This window comes from Pangasianodon hypophthalmus, chromosome 19 (genome assembly GCF_027358585.1).
Source record: "Pangasianodon hypophthalmus isolate fPanHyp1 chromosome 19, fPanHyp1.pri, whole genome shotgun sequence".
NCBI lineage: Eukaryota > Metazoa > Chordata > Actinopteri > Siluriformes > Pangasiidae > Pangasianodon > Pangasianodon hypophthalmus.
This window is the reverse complement of record NC_069728.1, coordinates 12,401,363-12,422,135: the sequence shown is the minus strand read 5'-3', so window position 1 is coordinate 12,422,135 and position 20,773 is coordinate 12,401,363. Positions and strand designations below refer to the sequence as shown.

General features: G+C 37.3%; 1 protein-coding gene across 1 annotated transcript in view; it reads right to left on the bottom strand.

The window, feature by feature from the left end:
- LOC113532330 (MAM domain-containing glycosylphosphatidylinositol anchor protein 2) overlaps positions 1-20,773 on the bottom strand; it is a 181,702-nt gene that overhangs the window by 9,242 nt on the left and 151,687 nt on the right. The window contains exons 10-14 of the mRNA XM_026923674.3: positions 17,221-17,369; positions 9,403-9,580; positions 2,626-2,646; positions 1,889-2,044; positions 990-1,151 (exon numbers count right to left, since the gene is read on the bottom strand). Coding sequence (XP_026779475.2) covers positions 990-1,151; positions 1,889-2,044; positions 2,626-2,646; positions 9,403-9,580; positions 17,221-17,369 — 666 coding nt within the window. The remainder of the gene's footprint in view (positions 1-989; positions 1,152-1,888; positions 2,045-2,625; positions 2,647-9,402; positions 9,581-17,220; positions 17,370-20,773) is intronic.

Below are 20,773 nucleotides of genomic sequence, written 5' to 3'. Positions count from 1 at the left end.
GTCTTTTTCATCTGTTTTACAGAATTCAGCTTGAATGACTTCCGATAGTTTTTCCAGACCGTTACACATGTCATTATCTATACACTATCCATACCAGTGCTATGTGCAAGATTTAATATGAGCACAGACAAATGCAAAGCCTGTTATTGTTCACTACATTGTTCATATCCTGAGACCACAGTGTGTTGCCTCTGACTGAGGCAAACACCTCGGTCTGATGTCTGATGGTGGTCTTCATCACACCAGTGCTTAAGGAGAAGTATTAGTGCTGAAGTACAAGGTCACAAAAAAAGGCCATGGCACGATGGACAGCACAGTGTCCGTCACTATGCTGAAAATTCCCTCTGGACTCAACAACATAACAGACATCACAGCAGGTCAGAATCCAGTTTCACCTGTTTGATATGTGATGTGTTTCCTCCCTGCCGGGAACACATCTTTCCTTTCAAGACGGAGGAAAGAACAGCAGCTAGGCACTCTTGTGAAAGTGCACTCAGCACTTAAAACAGCCCAGTGATAAAGGACAATAACAAGCCGCAGTAAGACAGCAACAATTTTGGCATGAATGGGAAAGACAAGCTGCATTTGCCTTGTTACATCTTTAGTCTATGTGCTTTGACACAATGGCATTACAGCTCTATTAGGAAACGCATGTGTCTGCTGTGTTCCTACACATGAGACAGGATTGGATCCAGCGATGTTATCAGGAGTGATTTAGGTCAAGCACACTGGCTAAAGAATGTGCTGCTATTCTCCCCTTTACATGGCATGCCAGAAGCTGACAGAAACTGTCCAGTCCAGCAACTTGTCACATTAATGGTGCAGTCACGTGGGGATGCTTCAAACGCCTGCCACAAAATGTGTGTCTTTGGTGTTATTCAACTCACCACTTTTTCAGTGATTAAGCAGACGTTTATTAATAAGTTTAGTTTATTATTAAGTTAGACCAGTCACGGTCATGTTATAGAGAGAGCTCTGATCTGACTTACCGATATGTTTCCCGTACATGTGGTAATAAAAGCCGAAGCAGTATGCTGGAGGGTTGGTGATGCCGTAAGGATTTTTAGGTGCCACGTTGAAGGTTGGGCTCAGCAAACGGGCCTTGTCGCCTTCTTTACGGGGTCTGGAGGTCTCAATATACATATAGAAACCTGCCGATGACACAAAAATTCACTACTTAACATGTAAAACACCACACAGACAATAACCAGAGCTCAGGATCAAACCCTGGAGCAGTGAGGCACCAGTGCTACCTGCTGCACCACCAAGCGACCCCGATTTAATATACAATATATATTCTAAAGGCCCTCCAGTCAAAAGGAAACAGATTTTTTTTATTTCTGTATTAATATAGGATAATTAAAAGGCCAGGAAGACTCTTGAGGGTAATGCAATTTAATACAGTTTTCTGTCTGCCACCAGGATGATTAAAGCAAATGTATTATTTATAACATCAGCTGCTACTGCATTCCCATAAAAGCCACAATCACCAGCGTGCCTCCCTCCAGACCTCCTCCTCCCTCCTCTTCCTCTTTCTATCAAAAGCCTCTTTGTGGAAGTGTCAATAAAGGGAGGTCAGACTGAATCTCTGTTGTAACTGGCAAGCCTTTCTCTCTTTGAAGTCACTTTCAAAAGCATTATTGCCTGTTAGGGAAATTTTCATTTCAACTCGGAAATTACACAGTCTAATCTGTATAGCTGAATTATGTCCAAATTAAACTGCTGAATCTGGCATTTAGGACTTAACAGGAAGCGGCTGATTACTTCATTTAAATGCATCCCACCTTACCAGCAAAATAAAAGATGAAGCCTTAATGACTGCCAAGCTGATGACAGCTGCCCATGTACCCAGGGATGACTCTTTCCCATGTTCGGTGGTCGTACAAACCTTGTTTTGAGCCGGTGCGGTCTCCACTGGGTCCTGTATTGGGAGTGTATTTAGTGTCACGTGTGGCGGCGCTATGTCTTGTCCAATCAAAGTTGTCGTTCTTGTCCTGCGTAAACATGCAAATGGGCTCCTCCTCAAAGCTGCAGTGGAATTCCCCTGAGCAAAAAGAGAAGTGATTACACTCGCTAATTCAAAACACACCTGACCAGACATGGTTAAGATGCTTAGAAGGAGCTCAGCATTGATGATCAGGAGCTTACTTAATCATGTATAACTTCCTTAACACACTGTCAAACCCTTACAACAAAATCAATCGATGAAAATGCCAGAGCCACCGATGAAGCATTTAAAGGCCTGTCTTTGCCTTTTTTGTGGCATCGCTGTGGTGCTATTGATATTCCGCTTGAGTGGTTTATGATAAATATTCATTGATTTTATTCAAACATAGCTGGGAGCAATGTGGAGTGGTGACCTTCAAAGAGGCAGGCAGCTATTTTTTTTTTTAACCAAGGTATCTCTGAGCACAGATCACTGGCTTTTGGTTAAGGCAGTCCAAGAGGCCTGACTGTTGACCCTTACCCCACTGTCATGCCTGAAGCCTTAAACAGGGGATTCATTTAAAATTAAAGAAATAATTTAGACGTTTATCTATAACATATAAATTTTAAATAAATAAAGAAAGAAAGAAAGAAAGAAAGAAAGAAAGAAAGAACTGGGATTAAAAATGGGATACTTACTCAGATGTGGGTTAATGGGCGCTGTGAAGAAAAAAATGGGAAAACGTTTTAAAAACAGGCTTTAAAAGCACTCAGGAAACTGCAAAATGAAAACAATATACAATATATACTACAAGTCAAAAGCTGCTCAGTTGTTCTTCATTTCGATATTTTAGAATAATAATGACATTAACACTATGAGAAAATATATACGGAATTACGCAGTGACCAAGAAAAGTATTAAACAAACCAAAATTATTTTATATTTAAAGATTTTAACAGTAAGGATAAAGCTTTGCACACTTGACATTTACTAAACCAGGTTTTCCTTAAGGATCACACACTACCGTGGTAGCTGCACAGGAGACGTGTGTGTGTGTGTGTGTGTGTGTGTGTGTGTGGGGCAAAGTTTGCCAAAAGCACTCCATTAAGGCAACATGGTATAAAATTTCTCAACTTTAATCGCTTGCATTATAAAGTTCGGAACATCAGTAACATGCAACATAATTATATTCATTATAATAACCAATCAATCAATGTTTAAAGAACCATTTTACGAGAAATGTATTAGAAAAGCATAAGAGAGAAATTAAGATCTATCCTCACTAGATATTTTACAACAACATATGATAAAAAACCGTGGAATATCACACAATATGTTGTGTGAATCATAACGTGTGGCACACATCCTTGCTTCTGTGAACATATTGTTTACTAATATGTTGTTATTCACAAATGAACATAGAAAACATTCTCTGTTGAAGTCCATGTTGGATTGATCCCTGATCCCTGAAGCGTTGAATTGATAATTCAGCATAACGAATACAATTTTTAATAACCTCCAGATATTATCCACCCATTTGCTATTCAGTGCACAAATTAGTATACATACAGCACAGAGTGAAGCGCTTCTACTCTGTGTATTTACAAGGCCATACTCATGCATTTCAAAGCAGCTACTTCTCAATATGCAGTCCTCACTACAAACATAAGAAGGATACATCCATGGAAAACAAGCTAAAGGTCAAGGGTACAAAAACGCAGTTTGTTTCAATAAGTCACTGTAATTTCTTTCACAGAGTAAATACAATCTAAGCTGTCAAGAAGATGCATGGGCTTTTTCATGATCGATTTCTGCCACGCTGAATAAATGTGGAGCATCAGCTTAACCCCGAAACTTTGTTACCACGGCATGATTTATGAAATGCTTTAGGTCATGGAAAGAATTGATTTTAATTCACTCGATTAAACTAGCTAATAAGAAATCATTCCCGCAAAGCAAACATGTGTAAAGGAATATTGGTTAAGATCTCTGAGTCAGTCTTGCGGAGCGACAAAACAGGGAGAGAGAAAGCACGAGACAGACATAGATGTGTGTGCATGTGTGCGTTGATGATACAGTGCCAAGATTTAAAATGATAAAAATAATGAAATCTATAAAATGCGTGTCATTAGCATATCTTGAACTTTTACACTTAGGAATGGAATGAGAGCGTATGACTGATCCGTCCTGTCCTCACATGCAGTTCATGGGCAATGCAAAAAGAAACCTATGAAAGAAAGCATCTAAAAGATACTCCAATTCTGACTTAATTTCACATATAGCGGTCAATTCATCTTTGGTATAAAAATGATTCAGAACAATATTACATACCATTTGATACTACTTCCTCTATGAGACAATGTAGAGCATATGTACAGCCACCCACACAGACATTACTGCAAACAAACGCATCTGCCGTGTTCTATCCAACACAGACCTTTTCCAACACAGAGGACACGTTGTGCATTTGTCAGAACTGCAAACTCACACAAAGCATCATCACAAAATCTCCTTTTTTATGTAAAAGGATAGGACTAGAAACACAGCTGCAGCTTTTCTAACAGAGTTATTTGAGCAAATATGCTACAAAAAAGCATGTTTTTTGGAACAAGTTAGTTATTACATATTAATATACAGTTTTTTTTTTAAATATTTTGTCAGCATTATGTTACTGGTTCAAATCCTAAAAAAACATTTAAGAGGTAAAAAGGCTTTAAATATTTAACCATAGAGGAGTTTTTTTCCTCACTGTCAATATCATGTACAATTTTTCAGTGGAGTAGTGTGCTTATTATAAAGCCTTGTTTCATGTTGGCACTGCATTGCTATTTTTTTTTTTGAAGTTTAAAAATAAATGATGTAACTACTGAATATGTAATGTAGCAAAGGGCCTATTATTATGCAAAGGCTATTTTTTATGTTAGCAGCTAAAAGCTTAGATAAGCAAGGACACACACTGATAGTGTGACTTATTCTAAGTGTCAGATATGCAGTCTTTTAAAAAAAAACATGTGCAAAATAATTTACTTCACATGGACATGGGCTACAGCCCTGTATAACCTTACTATGAACACAAAGAATGTCATATGAGTTTTATCTGCTGTAGTAATAAAATCCTTGAACATCCCTATCATTCAAGCAACCATAACTTTTAGATAATAACGATAAAAAAGAGAAAGAAACCTATGTGTCAGTGTTGATCATCTGTATGATTAATCTTCTGAAAGCAATTTCCAGCATTCTGAAAGTAACAAAGACTGAAACTATTTTGCACCCATCCTTTCCCTCTACACAGGAATCACACCAGAAAAAAATCATAGGCTTGTTGGCAGCATCAGAACATGCATTTCAGGCAGTAGTGTGAGACTAGTGTGAGAGCGTGTGAAGATTGTGTTGCCCTAGTTATGTTGATCTGGACAAGTTTTTTTTTTTTTCAGCAGGTAGAAAGACAGATGAACAGAATCTTCTTTGGTGAACAGATCCTCAAATATCGTACAGCTTGATCTCCTAATGCTGAACCAAAGAATATGATCTTTACGTGTTCATCCATTTTCATTACCCAATTAAAAATTCCTTTTCTTTATGTATTGCATGCTTAATGGCAACCTGCTGTATATGTAACAGACATTAATTATTACACGACTTTCATTACTTTACTTATTTGTAAGGTACCACTGTCTAGTGACCACTCCCATTTCTTTGTGTATCTAGAGCGAATAGTAGAAAATGTTAAGTAATAACCGTCTCATAAGTTTCTCTGAGTACGGCTGGAGTGTGTCTGTGTGTGTGACATGTTTTCCAATCAATGCTGTCCTGATTTTATCATCATGCTGGCAAGCTGCCATTTAATTTTTGTTTACTTCAGTTGTGATGTGCATAATCTGAATAATTAACCTCGGAGTCAAATTATTGAAATGGTGCTATTTTTAGTCGAATCATGATGGTAGCAAATACCATTAAGATAAGAGATAAGATAAATGCAAACACCCCAACCCGCCCCAGAATGCCTCTACAATAAAGTGTAACTACATCACAAACTCTGACATGTGGAAATAACATGAGCTCAACATGCATTAGTTTTCATTGCTCGTGACAAGCTGGTGTGTGAGGATGCACAGGACTCACAGTTAAGTACTGACTTGAATGTTAACACTATGCATGGTGAATGTGCTAGAATATGTCTGAATGTAATAGATGCTGGCCTATAATTCAGCTGCACAGCACATTTCAATCAATGGCCGTAATAAAGAGGTTATTATGTCTTTAACATTTGTATTATAAAAAAAATAGTGAAAGTAATGAAGAGGTGGAGGATCTACTGTGTGCAGCTGCACAGTGCATGAGTTTAAAGCACAGCCCCTTAATTTAACCAGCCAGCTCTTGATTGTCATATGTCAGCTACAACCCGGGGAGCGTGAAGGCTAACACGTGCTTCCTCCAAGACATGTGAAGCCATCTTTTTGAACTGCTTCTCATGCAGTGTCAAAAAGCTGTGTAACACACTCGTAGTAAAGCGCTATCTCCCCTCTTCCACGTATATGAGCTTACAGACACCCATATTTGGCTAGTAATGCTGTGATTGACAGGAAGATAGAGAGAGAGAGAGAGAGAGAGAGAGAGAGAGAAAGAGAGAGAGAGAGAGAGAATATATGCCATCCTGCCGATGCAGCAAGCACAGCCAGTATTGCTCTCTTGGACTCCTGGCCATGGATTGTCAGGATTCAAATACATGACCTCCTGGGCAGGGAACAGTTTCCCCTACAATGGCAGGAAAATACAATCAAAAACTGATACAGCAGCTAAAATTCTGCAACAGTCTCAAATAAGAGTCTTCCACTGGTCATGTTTTATTGTAGATATAAGATAATAATTTCTATCATTTCTCTCATGACACAATTGCAGGCTTTCCACACTGGCTTGGAAACAGATATAACAGCAAGAATGATTCCAGCTTCTTGTTTGTTTAGCCAGAAAAACAGGGAACAGTAATGTCCTTATCAGAAGGTGAATGAGGGATAATAACCAGTAGCTGTATTAATGTTCTCTTCCTAATAATGTATTCACCCTGTCTATAATGCAAGGATGAAAAGAAACCTCCAGTATGTACATTTTGGATATAGCTTTAGAGATTGGGCATTTTAGTTACCTTTTCTAATCTTCTGTAACTAAGGATACTTGTTTTTTTCTGACACGCCTTATGGGCACGTCACCCGTGTAATGAAATCAGCTCTGCTCCCAGCACTGGTTCTCGCATTTTCCCCAATGTTTACATGAACATTTTACATTTACATCATTTGGCAGATGCCCTTATCCAGAGTGACTTACAGAAGTGCTCTGTAGACTCCAAAACATATCCTCATGCTAGCACAAATAGGTCAGGGACTAAGAATACTACAGAGCAGATTCCCTATTAGGGGGAAGTGTTGTGTTTAATTGCTTAATTAGACTTGCAATAAATTATTGTGCATGACAACCAAGCACACAATTAAAAACAGAAAACACAGATGTATTGATTTATTGCATTTAGGTTGGCAGTCCTAATTTATTAGTTCTTTGACAACTCTTCAGCCTAATGTGGAGTTGGAAGTCATTCAAGTTCATGTCCGAGGTTCAAGTCTGTCAACGTGTGATTCAAGTTCGATTCCTAACTCGAGTCCCCCCGAGGAGCAAAAAAAATACAAGTAAAACCTCATCATAAACACGTTGTGCTCAAGTAAAAACAAACAAACAAAAAAACAGCATCAACACATGATACATACTGTAGCATAAAGCTCATGCATGAAAAACAGCATGAGCTCAGTTCACTGTTTGTCATTGCCAGTACAATCAACTGCAACTAATTGCAATCACCATGTTGTCTCCACTAATCCAAGCCTCTATGAACAGCAAGCAGCTTTAACAGCTTCTGTTAGAGTAGTAACCTGTAAGAATGGCTGAGCAGGATATTTGAGTGTTATCCCTTTAACATGCATTGTGCAGAATTAGTTTGCTTTGTATTACTCAGAATTTTTACTCAGAAATAAACACTTACAATGCATTCAAAAATAGTTGTGATACAGAGCTTATTTACATTACAAGCAAACCTTTAGTGAGAATTTTATTGAGAATAGTGGAGCTGCTAGAAAATGGTATTGGATAATGTTAACTCACATACAGAGTCATAGACTCAGGCAGTCAGTAAAATGGTAACAGACTATATACAGTATGTGACACATTAATAATCAGCATTGCACTACTTTCATTACTAAGCACCACTGGCTTGTTATAACTCACAAATTCAATCAGGTCACTCCTATCATACCGTGCTTTTTATGAGCCTAGGGTACATAGCCGTATTTTGTGTTTGCAGACATAAACACTTACACTGCATTCATAAATAGTTATATCCCATCTACTATAAAAACATAATGGTGTATATATATATCCTGGAATGAATTAAAATGACAAAACCTGCCTAATGACCATTGTCTACATGTTCTCTCAACATCAGTTAGAACTAAAAGGTTGTTATATTTCAAACATAATTTACTGTGAATAATGTGTAATATCCTTAGAAATTAATTTGTCTCCCCCAGTGCCCTGTCCACCTTATTACATCAACAAATCCTATACATTTCTGAAGATGACATCATTTTCTTGGTAGGAACTAAACCACAAAAAGCAAAGTAAGTATCATTCCTAATTTTAACCTTAATTTTTAAAAATATTTTCAGAATGCCTGGCCAGCAGGGTTAAGCATAACATGTCCACTCTGTTATGCTAATGTATCCTGGACATGAATAGATTTTACTACATTGTAATAGGGCAGAGAGTATTACAATGCTTTTACCGTGTGCTCTCTAAAAGTAAAAACAATTAATTAGCCTCAATAAAGCTGAATTATCCCCACATTAGCAAATATTTTGGGAAAATGTCCACGAATGGACATTTTGAATTTTCTTTTGACCTCAAAGTCATGATCACCCTACACTTTTCATTTCAGATTTATAATTTAGGACTTCGAATTCAATAATAGTTTTAGCATACGTATGTTTTTTTTAAAAAACGTTTGCTGTACCACTGAGTCAGACTCACTCGATGTTGTTGAGGAACTACTGGAGGTAGATACAGACAGAGAAGGCTGAGAAATTACTACTCTAGTGCAGTATGTCAGGATAGCAAATAAATAAATAAATAAATAAATAAATAAACAGCACCTAGATTCTTCATTTAAATGTGGCTTGTTAGAATGTGACTTGTAGTAACTTTTCTAAATAGTAGCACACAAAATTCATCTTCATAGTGAAAGCCATATACATTATATTACTTTGTAAAATAATTGACTAAAACAACAGAGGAGATTGTGAGTTTCTCACACAACCCCGTTTATAAATCAGATGACCCTACGTGGAGTCGTGACCCCTTGACTTAATGATTCATAAAGATAACTGTCAATAGACACAAACCAGGCGAGTAAATAGCTGTGTAACACTCACCACTGTAGGTCACCATCCTGATGGCGGAGTCTCCCTCACCAAAGCGGGTGATGGGGGTCAGGCGCACTTCATAGGCCTCAGGTCTGATGAGCTCTGTCAGGTTATAGGTGATGAGCTCTCCCTTCTGAATAGGGCCTTCTACAGGGATCTCCTGCTCCCACCATCTCTGCTGCCCAGTCTGGGGAAAAGTAGCCCAAACAAGCACTTATACACACTCAGGCTTTCTGCTGCAGGTCTTCTCTACATTTTTATTTTTTTTATTTTTAAACCCATAAAGCAACCTTAAGCATGAGAAATGAGATATAAACATAAAACGAGAGGAAGACTCTATTCCAAAGAAGTATTAGACTCATACAAATAAAAAAAAGAAAAAAAAAGCCCTGAAGCTTACTAAAAGATGAGCGGGTTTGTGTCAGAAAGAACTGTAGAACCCGAGGTACCATTATTACAGCAACTTGTAATGTAACTTTGTGCTCTATATAATCGAATGCACTTCTACAACAAGGAGAGAGTGTATTATTAGACTCTAGCCCAACCCACATAAGATATCCACAGGGCCATCCTAGACATAGCAACATAGGCAGCTGCCTAGGTATATAACTTATAACTTATATGACCTACAGACCCATACATATACAGTATCAGTCTATGATTATAAACTTCATGCAGCCAGGCCCTGAACACATTCATCATCAAATGTACTCCTGACCTGCTTAATGGCTTCTACCAAATGGACCAATGATACACGAGACAGAAAACACAAACGTAAAAGACATGTCCAGTGTTTTAGGTGTATTAAAAGACTGTAGCTGTATCTCACAAAGACCCGTGAAAGGTGCCGCTGTGTAGGTAGAAGAGAGCACTACAGTACTCCCAGCCAATTGTTCTGGTTTGCTTTGCTGAAGCATGCCTGGGTATAGATTTTATTAATTCAAGTGTCCTTTTTTGCAGTGACAATTGTAAACCCATTCAAAAAAATAATTATTGCTCTATTCAGTTAATACATGTTGGTAGTTCAACAAATGAGAAGCTTGTTTTATCAGTCAGAGAGCTGGCACTTCCCCAAACAATTCTGAGCAGTGTGACACTGTCTGTGTGTTTAACAGTCATTTCAATCGAGTGAAGTATCTTATGCTGGCACTAGGCTTGTGCAAGTTTATTATGCCTACTCTATATTACACTATATTGCCACAATCCTCAGTGATGTTTATCTATTATATTGTATTATATTATATTCAGATTTCTGTGTATTAAAAGATCTGCTAACCTTTACACATTTTGCAAAGGAGTTCTGCAATTTAACATATGAGTACACTAGTACAAGTTATCATTTACAAAAATGTGCCAAAAGAGCAGTCTTCTTTCCCCAATATGAATCTGGAATGATTCACACAGGTGTTTTGAACTTTCCAATATTAACTGACTTCAACTGGAAGCCCCGCCCACCGTCTCGCTATCTCACGTGCATTATGGGCCACCCTCGCTTTCTGTCAGGGTAAACGGAAAATGTTTTGAGTTTATTAATATGAAATAAACTCTAGCAATGTATGTGAGTAAAGGAAACTTTACTTATTCAGTCAGAGAAACATTTCTCAAATTTATGAGCAAGCAGTCTACAGATATACTGAACTAGTACTATTGGCACCTACACTTCTTGTATGTTCTTGTTTGTGTTAAGCCAATTAGTTCCTATCTCTCTTTAAGATGAGAATATTTTTGAGAACCCCTAGTGGCCACTAGATTACTTGCAGTGATTTGCAGGTGAGGCTATTTAGTCATTTTCTGTTCTTACTACTGTTTGACAGTCTGAGGAAGGTTTGCTGACTGGTGCATTAGATGATTTTTAACATGTTTTCAGCCCTCAAAATAAAGGCTTTTTCACTACAAACAGTCCACACGAGTGCCTGGTTTCTGGAATTTTGCTCTGACAACAGTGGGAAGAGTTCATTTTATCTTGTTTTTGTTGTTTCAAGTAGACTACAGATTGCAGTTTGCAACATTATTTTTACCATATTTACAATTAAAATTATAGCAAAATTGTAAATTAAACAAACAAACAAAAAAGTTTCCATATGTAACCCTATATAAGTGCACTATACAGTATTTAGTATCAATACTTGCTTTCACAGCCTATGTAGTGTATAAGCCATTTGCAATTCAGCCTTTGGGTTAATTTCCTGCTGTTTAAACATCTGTGCTACATTTTTGTGAGAATAAAACACAGATACATCCCAGTTACGAGTATATGTGTGTCTGAATTTCTCCAGTGAAATGTACAGACAATTATGCCTTTTTCCACATAAGCACCAACTGTGTCAGGATTTACTTATTGAAATTTACTCAACTGTCTCCATGGCCTCTCAAAAACTATGATGTGGAAACAACAAGGCTGCAATGACAGCACGATGTTCAAGGCCTAGTGGCAAGGAAGAGACACAGCATGAGGCCCGGCCCCAGCGAGAGGACGTAAAAATACTACATCACTACCAGACGAATTCTTCTAATCAGACATGGCAGACAATGGTTCATCACAAAGCCTAGCAGAGCCCTAACCCTGTGGAGAAAACTGTTTTCATTATGCTATAGTATGCAATTCTGAATGTGACCCGTGGCCTAACCAGTGTTGTGCTGTGCCATCCCATCCCAGAATTTCATTAAAAAGAGAAAAGAGGTTATGGCCAAAGCAGGTTACTGAATAGACCAGGAAGTGAAAATAATCACAGCACAAGTCCACATAAAAAAAAAAAAAAAAAGATAGAAAGAAAGAAAGATCCATAAGATAGTGGAAAATGGAATTTTGAAATACTCTATGAGAAATATTATGTAATTATTTAATCATAGTGTCTGTGTAAGTTCTGTTAATTAATTTTTTGTTCTGAAATGAAAATGGAAAACAAGGTAACAGCCTTTTAGCACATATTAAAATAGATACATTTGTTTTTCCTGAAATATTGACTCATTTTTAATTGGTTCTACTTGTTACATCACACGAAGTCTAGAAATCAAATATTCATGAATTTAAATATGAGAAAATGCCCACTGCAGAACATTTCAGTATGAAATGACTCTGGAAGTGCAAGCAGGCTATTATTATTTAGAGGCTATTCTTGGGTTAAAATGTATACTCTGGAACTTTATTCTGTTTTCATGAAAGATTTGATAAAATGAGATCAACATAGAACTAAATTATAGGTGATTAAAATATTCTTTTCAGAATTCTTTTCAGCCCCAATATACTTTTTAAACATATACTACACAGTTGTTAATCCTAAACAATAACAGACTCTCTAATTTCCCCTTGGGATCAATAAAGTGCTATCTGTTATCTTAATAATAAGTCAGACTAAAGATCCCCAACGTTACTTTTTAATTCATATAGCAGCAATCTACCGTAATATGATTAAATAACATCACCATATATAATTCTTGTGGATAAATACCTTTACAACAAAGTAGTCATCATAAATCTTCCTCAGTGTATTCAGCCTAACATGACAGATGCCTCAGGATAGCTTAGTTTCATCATGATAAACAGCCTCCCAGACAAAGTTTATGGTACTCACAAATCCTATTGCAAAAAACTGATCTTACTGAAATTCCCACGCAATACCAAATATTAGGAACATTAGCTACAAGCTGAGGTTGATTTAAAGAGAAGCAAAAAGGTAATAAACAGTAAACGTTCTTCACCAGCCACCAGCCATTGTCCCTCTTACAATGAAAGTACATACTGTACAAGCTTTCCCGAGTAAAAGGTAATTGCTTGTTCTCTAAGTGTTTCTTAGTTTGCTGGCTTTTCCTCGAAAATCTTAATGAATGCTCTGAATTAATCTCAATTAATCTAAATGCGGACGATTTAGATTATAATTTTAAAATGATTGTAAAGTTATGGATGGCCTGGTCAGACTGTAATACTTTCCTCGCAATTCATAATTTGATAAGGTATGATGGCGTCGGTCTGCTTGAGTTATTCCTGCAGTGTAGCATATGATGTAGGATAGCTGAATCCTTTTGCTCATTAGCTCAGTGCATCACTATTATAAGGTGCCATCAGATTAAACTGGACGTTCTGACCTTTTCTGCAAAAACATTCCAGAAAATAAAATAATGTCATATTTTTAATCTTCTCCTCCTTTCACTAGTTTTGGCACTGAATAAACAGACATTCCAAAGCAGAAAGCTGGACAGTTTGCAATAATCCGTGCTGATACAGTGAAAGCTCACTGAAATAAACCTTTAATTGAAGTTAAGATGCCAAGGCAGGAGGAGATAACAGCTTTTGTTAGGCTGGGCCCAGGTAAATGGAAAAGTGTTGTTTTGTTATTGGTAATCGCCCACATAATTCAGCGGCTGCCCTTACCTTCACTTGCCACTCACATCCAATCGTGCCTTCCTGCCTGGAATGAGAATTAATTGGATCAGAGTGTTTAAGTGTGTGCACAGCAGTTGGGAGCAGATGGTTGTGTTAAACGCCAAGCTTGGTGCAAGAGCAACACACCATCAAATTTAAATTAAGCAAAATTTTCTATTCCATGTGATTGCAATGGTTTCCTAATACATTCTATTAGTTATCCTACAAATGTTAATCATGCACAAACAGTGCAATGTTTAGCTGTAATTAGCCTTAGTGAGATTTATAGGAGCTTATTTGGCTCAGTTTCTATCTTCAGATAGCATCTAAGTCATCTCTTTAACTGTCCTAATGACGATGCGAGTCGTTTTTTTCCCGGGACTGTCATCCTGTTTTCTTGATGAGCTGGTTCATAAGAACTTTATAAGAACTCAGAAGAGAGGAATCTGATCAAAGAGAGTGCCAGAGGAGTCGAGAAAAAAACGAAACACTAATCAAAGTGCCTTCGCGGAAATGGCAGTGCCTGAACCAAACAAGCCATATGTAATTACCATGGCACATATCGATCCCGCTCTCTGAACCTTGCATGCTGATATCCACTACTGACTGACAGATTGATTGCAGGAAGAGGACAAGAGAGAGGAATGCAAACATTGAGAGGGGCATGGCCAATGCAGTCAGGAAGAGAAGAAAGAAAGAGGCTAAAACAAATCAGGCCAAAGCGTCAGATAGTCAAGGTGATTCTCACTTTATGAGACTTGTGTCCAAGTCTTTCAAGTGATTTTCCATTCATGCTTGCTTCACGAAAAGCAGCCGCAGATAACAGAAAATCATCCATTATGGAGCTGCAAAGCCCAGCAGCCTTCACTATTAATTCAGCGGCTGTGGAGAGGGCAAAATGATAATGATTCTGGGGGAACGGTGAGGAACAGGCTGCACTGGACTATAAATAGCAGCACATCCCTCCACGTGCGAGGCTTCTGGTTGCCGTGCTACAGCACAGTGTTGAGCATTGGGGAGTTGGAGACATTTATTTATTTACGAAGAAGCTCCTTCCACCGCACCAGCCCTGCGTTCTCATTCATGTTTAATCATTCCAGCCTGTTAGGGAGGGATGGAGTTAGATTTTTTCTAAAAAAAAAAAAAAAAAAAAAAGGCTTCAATTTCACTCCATGAACAAAAACATGAAAAGACATCATGAATCACCTGACATCATGGATTTTATAAAAAATAAATAAATAAAAAAAAAGGCACTGCCTTTTAACAACTACTGACTCAGATGCTGTTGCAACAGCCTGCTCTTAATTGCCCTGCGCTAGAACCCCAAGAGAAACTGATGGCATGCAGATGAGACTATAAGCACAGAGCTGAGTTTTCACTCCATCCAGACTGGCTAAACACTTTGAAAATCAGAGCCTTGACTCACTATTAACTCATTGCGATACTTAAGTTTAGATGTCTGTGCCCCTGAGGTGCAACCTCCCCATTATCCATTTCACACTACACAATTCTTTCTGGAGCACCACACTGGCGAAGAAAACTGGATTTCATGCCAACTATACTTGTAATATTACAGCTTAATGAGCACAAATATTTACCTCTTGATTATTGCTACCCCTGAGAAAACTGCAGGACATGTTTCACATGAAAGTACTTACATAATATCTTGGGTATTCATCATTATGAATAAATTAAAAAAGCAATTTAAAAGATCAATCAAGTAAAATAATAATATTAGATGAAGTAATTATTGCCAAAGGACAAAATTAGATTCATATTTTCTTGTCCCTCTGAGATACAAAACCCAATGAATCCTCTCCTCTAACGTAGAATTAATACTTATTACTCAAAGCTTTCAATAGTTTATGACTTACATTTATTGTATTAGGATAAATGATTAATAATGCCATTTTGTTTTACCTTTTAAACGTTCAGATACAATCTTCATGTTACAAAAAAAAAAAAAAAAAAAATGTCTCAGTTACAATTCGGCTCTCGTGAACAAGGTTTTCCAAAAAGTTCAGATATTTTCCAGCGTTATCGATTACTGTATGTTTAAAGTCATTCATAAACTAAAGAAAAAATATGTAAAGAAAAAAATATTATTTTCTGTATATATAAAATAACAGAAAAGTGTATTTCAATGTAGTCTATTAAAATATGCTGGCATTTTTCTTTTGTTCTATATAAGAAATGTCCACCATCTCGCTCCCCCCAAGTGTCATTGAGGGACGACAAATGTAGGTAGAGAGACAGTACTCTAACCCAGGACCTCAATCACTGTCATGAGCATATCATAAAGAGAAAGAGAGACAGAGAAAGTGAGAGAAAGAAATATATATAGAGAGAGAGAAACTAAAGAACTAGAACTAGTAATTACAGCTCCATTCACTGTCTCCACGCTGGAGTGGATGGAGTCAATATCAGAAAAAGGGAGAGAATCGTGGGTTTGAAGACGCATTTCACAGCACTGCTGTTCCTGAGAAATCTTTAATGTTCTTTTTTTTTTTTTTCAAACCTAACTTACAATTCTAAATGTGCTTGCACAGGGTCAAAGGAAGCCTGGCATCATGCAAAAATGAAACAAATATTATTTCCATTATTTTAGGAGTCAATCAATGGAGACACCATAAACATTATTTTGACTCCCTTCTATGCCAAAAACATATTTAATAATATATAATGTTAATAATAATAAACAAGCGCTAAATCTTCCATCAGCTGAGGCATTTTATTTACAGCTTATGGCTATGCGCAGCCAGACCGGCCCATCCTTCGTTTATATGGTGGCATTTATTTTGTCATAATTGAATGATTAGTTTTATTCGTCTTCATTTATGGGTTTGTGTTGGCTCGCCAATAATATAAAACAACTGGTTTTCACAAACTTGTCTCGATGCTATTCCTAGTTCCTGATTTAGTGAACTAGCATGAAGGTGTGTTTTGATAGAGACCCCAAAGGACTTCTATAAGTCTCTCTGGATAAGGACATCTGCTAAATACTCATAAAAAAAAATAAGCGGTTCAAACTCAACAGTATATTCCATATAAAATATACCACACCATAAAAGTGCAATCCATGCAAATGATATGATATGATCTGAAGTCGATCAAATCAAGGTTTATGTAAGTTAGTCTTCTTATGCGGAAATGTTCACACACTTGGGAGAACAAGTAGGATAAGAATGTTTTTCTGAATTTATGGGCTTCTCATTAATACAACATTTCTTCAGCAAATGCTCGTATCCAGCTTGATAAATGAGATCTATTAAGTCTAGCCCACTCCACGTGTAAAGTGTGTGATTTTCACACCATTAGACATACCGGGCTCATGAAATAAGCCTGACTTCTCCTCTTTGCCAATGTTGTCTCTGATTTGCTCATTAGGGATCAAGACCAGGAGGTTTATAAAGCTTCTCTGTGACGATATCTATTTTTAAAAGTGCTATAGATATATAACTGCTCACCTGTCGTATGCCGAGACGATAAGCCATGATACGGTCCACTGAATCAGGGTTCATCTGGGTCCACTGCAGCTTATAGCCATAAACACGGGGTCGGTTCTGCCACAGCGGACTATAGGTGTCGTAGTAGAACTCTGGAGCATAAGCGTTTCCTGTAGAGGGAAAACACACAATCTCTTACTTATTTTAATATGTGATAGGATGCATCAGTTAATATAAAGGCATTATACATTACATGCATTCAGAAGAGTTGCTAACATATTACTATTTGAAGGAAACTCCATAGGGCCTTTATAACACATTCACAAACACTACATACATATTACATAAAGAAATGCTGGAATGAGAAGCTTATGTTAACATGTTAGCAATGCAATGTTTATGAATGTTATGAAGACCCAATGTAGGTTCAGAAAAAGAAGAGTCTGTGGTTTTTTTGTTTTTTTTTTACTTAAATTGGACATTTTTTATTTAAATTGCTATTCATTCATGAGGTTCATTCATAAAGTATCAAAAAATTTACTATATAGTGTCCACCTGTCATCTAACCTTTTGAGAGGTGTATTTACTGTATCTACTTTATATCCGAGCATAGAATTAAATGAAAACTACAACAAAGCACCACATTACTTCATTTATTTTCAAAGGCCATATGCAAGCCAACTGAATGATGTGAATGCCCTCCTCAGGCTAAAGTGGTAATCAAATTTTCATTTACAACACTATTATGAAGCACTATGTACACCTTCTTAGTATCATGGATGCAAGGTTCGAAAAACAAACAAACAAATAACTTGCAAATAAGCAGAGGAAACAAGCAATGTGCCTAAAGCAGGTATGAATTTTGATTGCTGAGTTTTGAAAGTTTATGAGCCAACATGAAAAAGCAGCTCCTCCCTAGACAACTTCATATCACGATTGACAAAACATTGGCTTCAGAGGGACTCAGCATCATCAAGAGTCTCAGTCTTCTCTGTTAATATCCAAAACCTGACAGTTGATGACTTGGTCAGAGCTTTCAGAGAGTTATTGTGTTCATGACAGGTGCTGACGAAACCGCAGACAGAGCTGTAAGGGAAGCGAGCGTGGCCATTGACATGGAGGGATGTGAAGTTGCTGATCTCTGCAAGCAGCCTCATAAACCTGCCAGTGGTGTTTATGTCAGCCATGACTTATTAAGAGGCTGTAGTGGCCCAGACACTTTTTAATGATCTGCAGATTTAGCCCTGCAGGCTGGGAGGAGGGCCATCACAATCCCATCAGGAACCTGCCTAAGCACATCCCAAATGGCACAACAAAACAGTGAGTGAGTGAGTGAGTGAATGAGAGAGAGAGAGAGAGAGGGAGAGAGAGAGAGAGAGAGAGAGAGGGGAAAGGAGAGCACCAAATGAGAACAGATTTATTAAGCTATGACAGAAGTATTGTGGCTCCTGAAGTAGAGCAAAACAGCAGCTTCCTGTATTTTTCAAAGCTACTCTTGCTTAATGCCTGAGAAAACTAGATTGCTGGTGTATAGAATACTGGTTTAAAAAATGACATTTCTACCACTTGAAATGAACAGATTTGTTCAGTTCAGAGATCTCGGTTCTCCTGGAGGAAACACCTTGTTGATGAGAGAGGTCAGGGGAGAATAGCCAGACTGGCTCTGTCAGCTTGAAAACTCTTTACAACCATGGTGAACAGAAAAGCATCTCAGAATTCACAACACAACAAATCTTGAGGCAGATGGGCTACAACAGCAGAAGAGCACATGCAGTTCCACTCCTGTCAGCCAAGAACAGGAATGTGAAGCTACAGAGGGCACAGGCTGACTGAAACTGGACAGTTGAAGACTGGATTTCTGCTGCAGCGTACAGACGACAGGGTCTGAATTTGACATCAACAGCATGAATCCAGGGACCCAACCTGTCTTGTGTCAACACTTGAGGCTGCTGGTGGAGGCATAATGATGTGTGGAATGTTTTTTGACACACATTGAGCCCCTTAATACCAATTAAACAAGCTTTGTATACCACAAACTATTTGAGTATTGTTCCTGACCACATGCATTCCTTTATAACCACAATTTACCCGTCTCATAATGGCTAAATCCAGCATGTTAATGTGCCTTGTCTCAAAGCACACGTCAACCGGGTGTATAAACATAACAATGACCTCAGTACACAGATTTGTTAATGTCTGTGTAATCAATTTAGAGATACATGCAGCATTGGAGAGTGATTTGCAATTTGCTACAAATTTACTGCAATGGTTATGGGGATTCTAAATGCATTCAGCTGGATTTGTTTGTCTTTTGTGATGATTAACAACTGAATTGCACACGAAAATCCACACCTCAAATTCTACTACTGATTATTACAGCTAGAAGCACTGGTAAACACAGGATCATAGTGGATCAGCACAAATGGCATATTTTATAAAGATCTGTATATTTTTTCTTTCTGTATGCTCCATCAGCTATATCACATCTGATAAATTAATATCAGCCTAAATCTGCTCCTGTGCATTACCTGAGGGTCAAAAGCATCATATAGGAAATGCAGAAGGGTCACTTTTGGCATGCAGTGGCTTTTAGATTTCAAGTCACGTTAACAAACTTGTTAAAACCTTTATAGTGCAACCTGAATATATGTATTTATAATATATAATATATCCTGTCCTTCAAAATAAATTACTGAATCTGTTAGGAAGCACAGGGTGAAAAAAGACAGCTATATCTCATATATGTAAAAAAATAAATAAAGACTATATATATATTTACATATTTTTTTTTACACACACACACACACACACACAAATATATATATATATATATATGTATATATATATATACCATTTTCTTCTACCTTGATTTTGGATCAAGATGACAAGAGGAAAAGATCTCAGTGACTCTGAAGGAGGGTTTAGAGGGTTTATTATTGGAGCACAGATGCAGGAGCTTCATTCAGAAAAAAAGACTCCTTATCTGGCCAGTGTTTCACTAAGAACAGTGATAAGTCTGCATTTGGATCTATGGAAAAGCCATCAGTAGACACAGTTGGAAATTGTGATTGGAATGTCACATTCAGTGACATGGATGCTTGTGCATTAGTGTGATGTATAAGAAATTAATATGTAGTGTGTAGGGAAAAACCAACTCATATCTTATAGTTATCAGTTATAGTTTCTAGACCTCAAAAAAATCAAATATCTAAGTGAGATTTCAGAGTTACGTGTTTGTCTAACCCTCTCTACCACCATCACTCCAACACCAAGTGAGGAAATCTTTTGAGAATAGTGTTCACCCGAAAAGTAATGTTCCAGAGACTTGTATAATCTGTGCCAACATTTCACTAACATGTTTCTACAGTCTAGCTACCTACAGGTCTGACCACTAGCTTAAAATGAAAATGATATAAGTAGAGGATAAAACCTGTTTTACTGTTTTACATTTTAAAACCTTAAGACTTATAATGTATATATATATATATATATATATATATATATATATATATATATATATATATATATATATATATATATATATATATATCAATGGACCATATAATTCATAAAT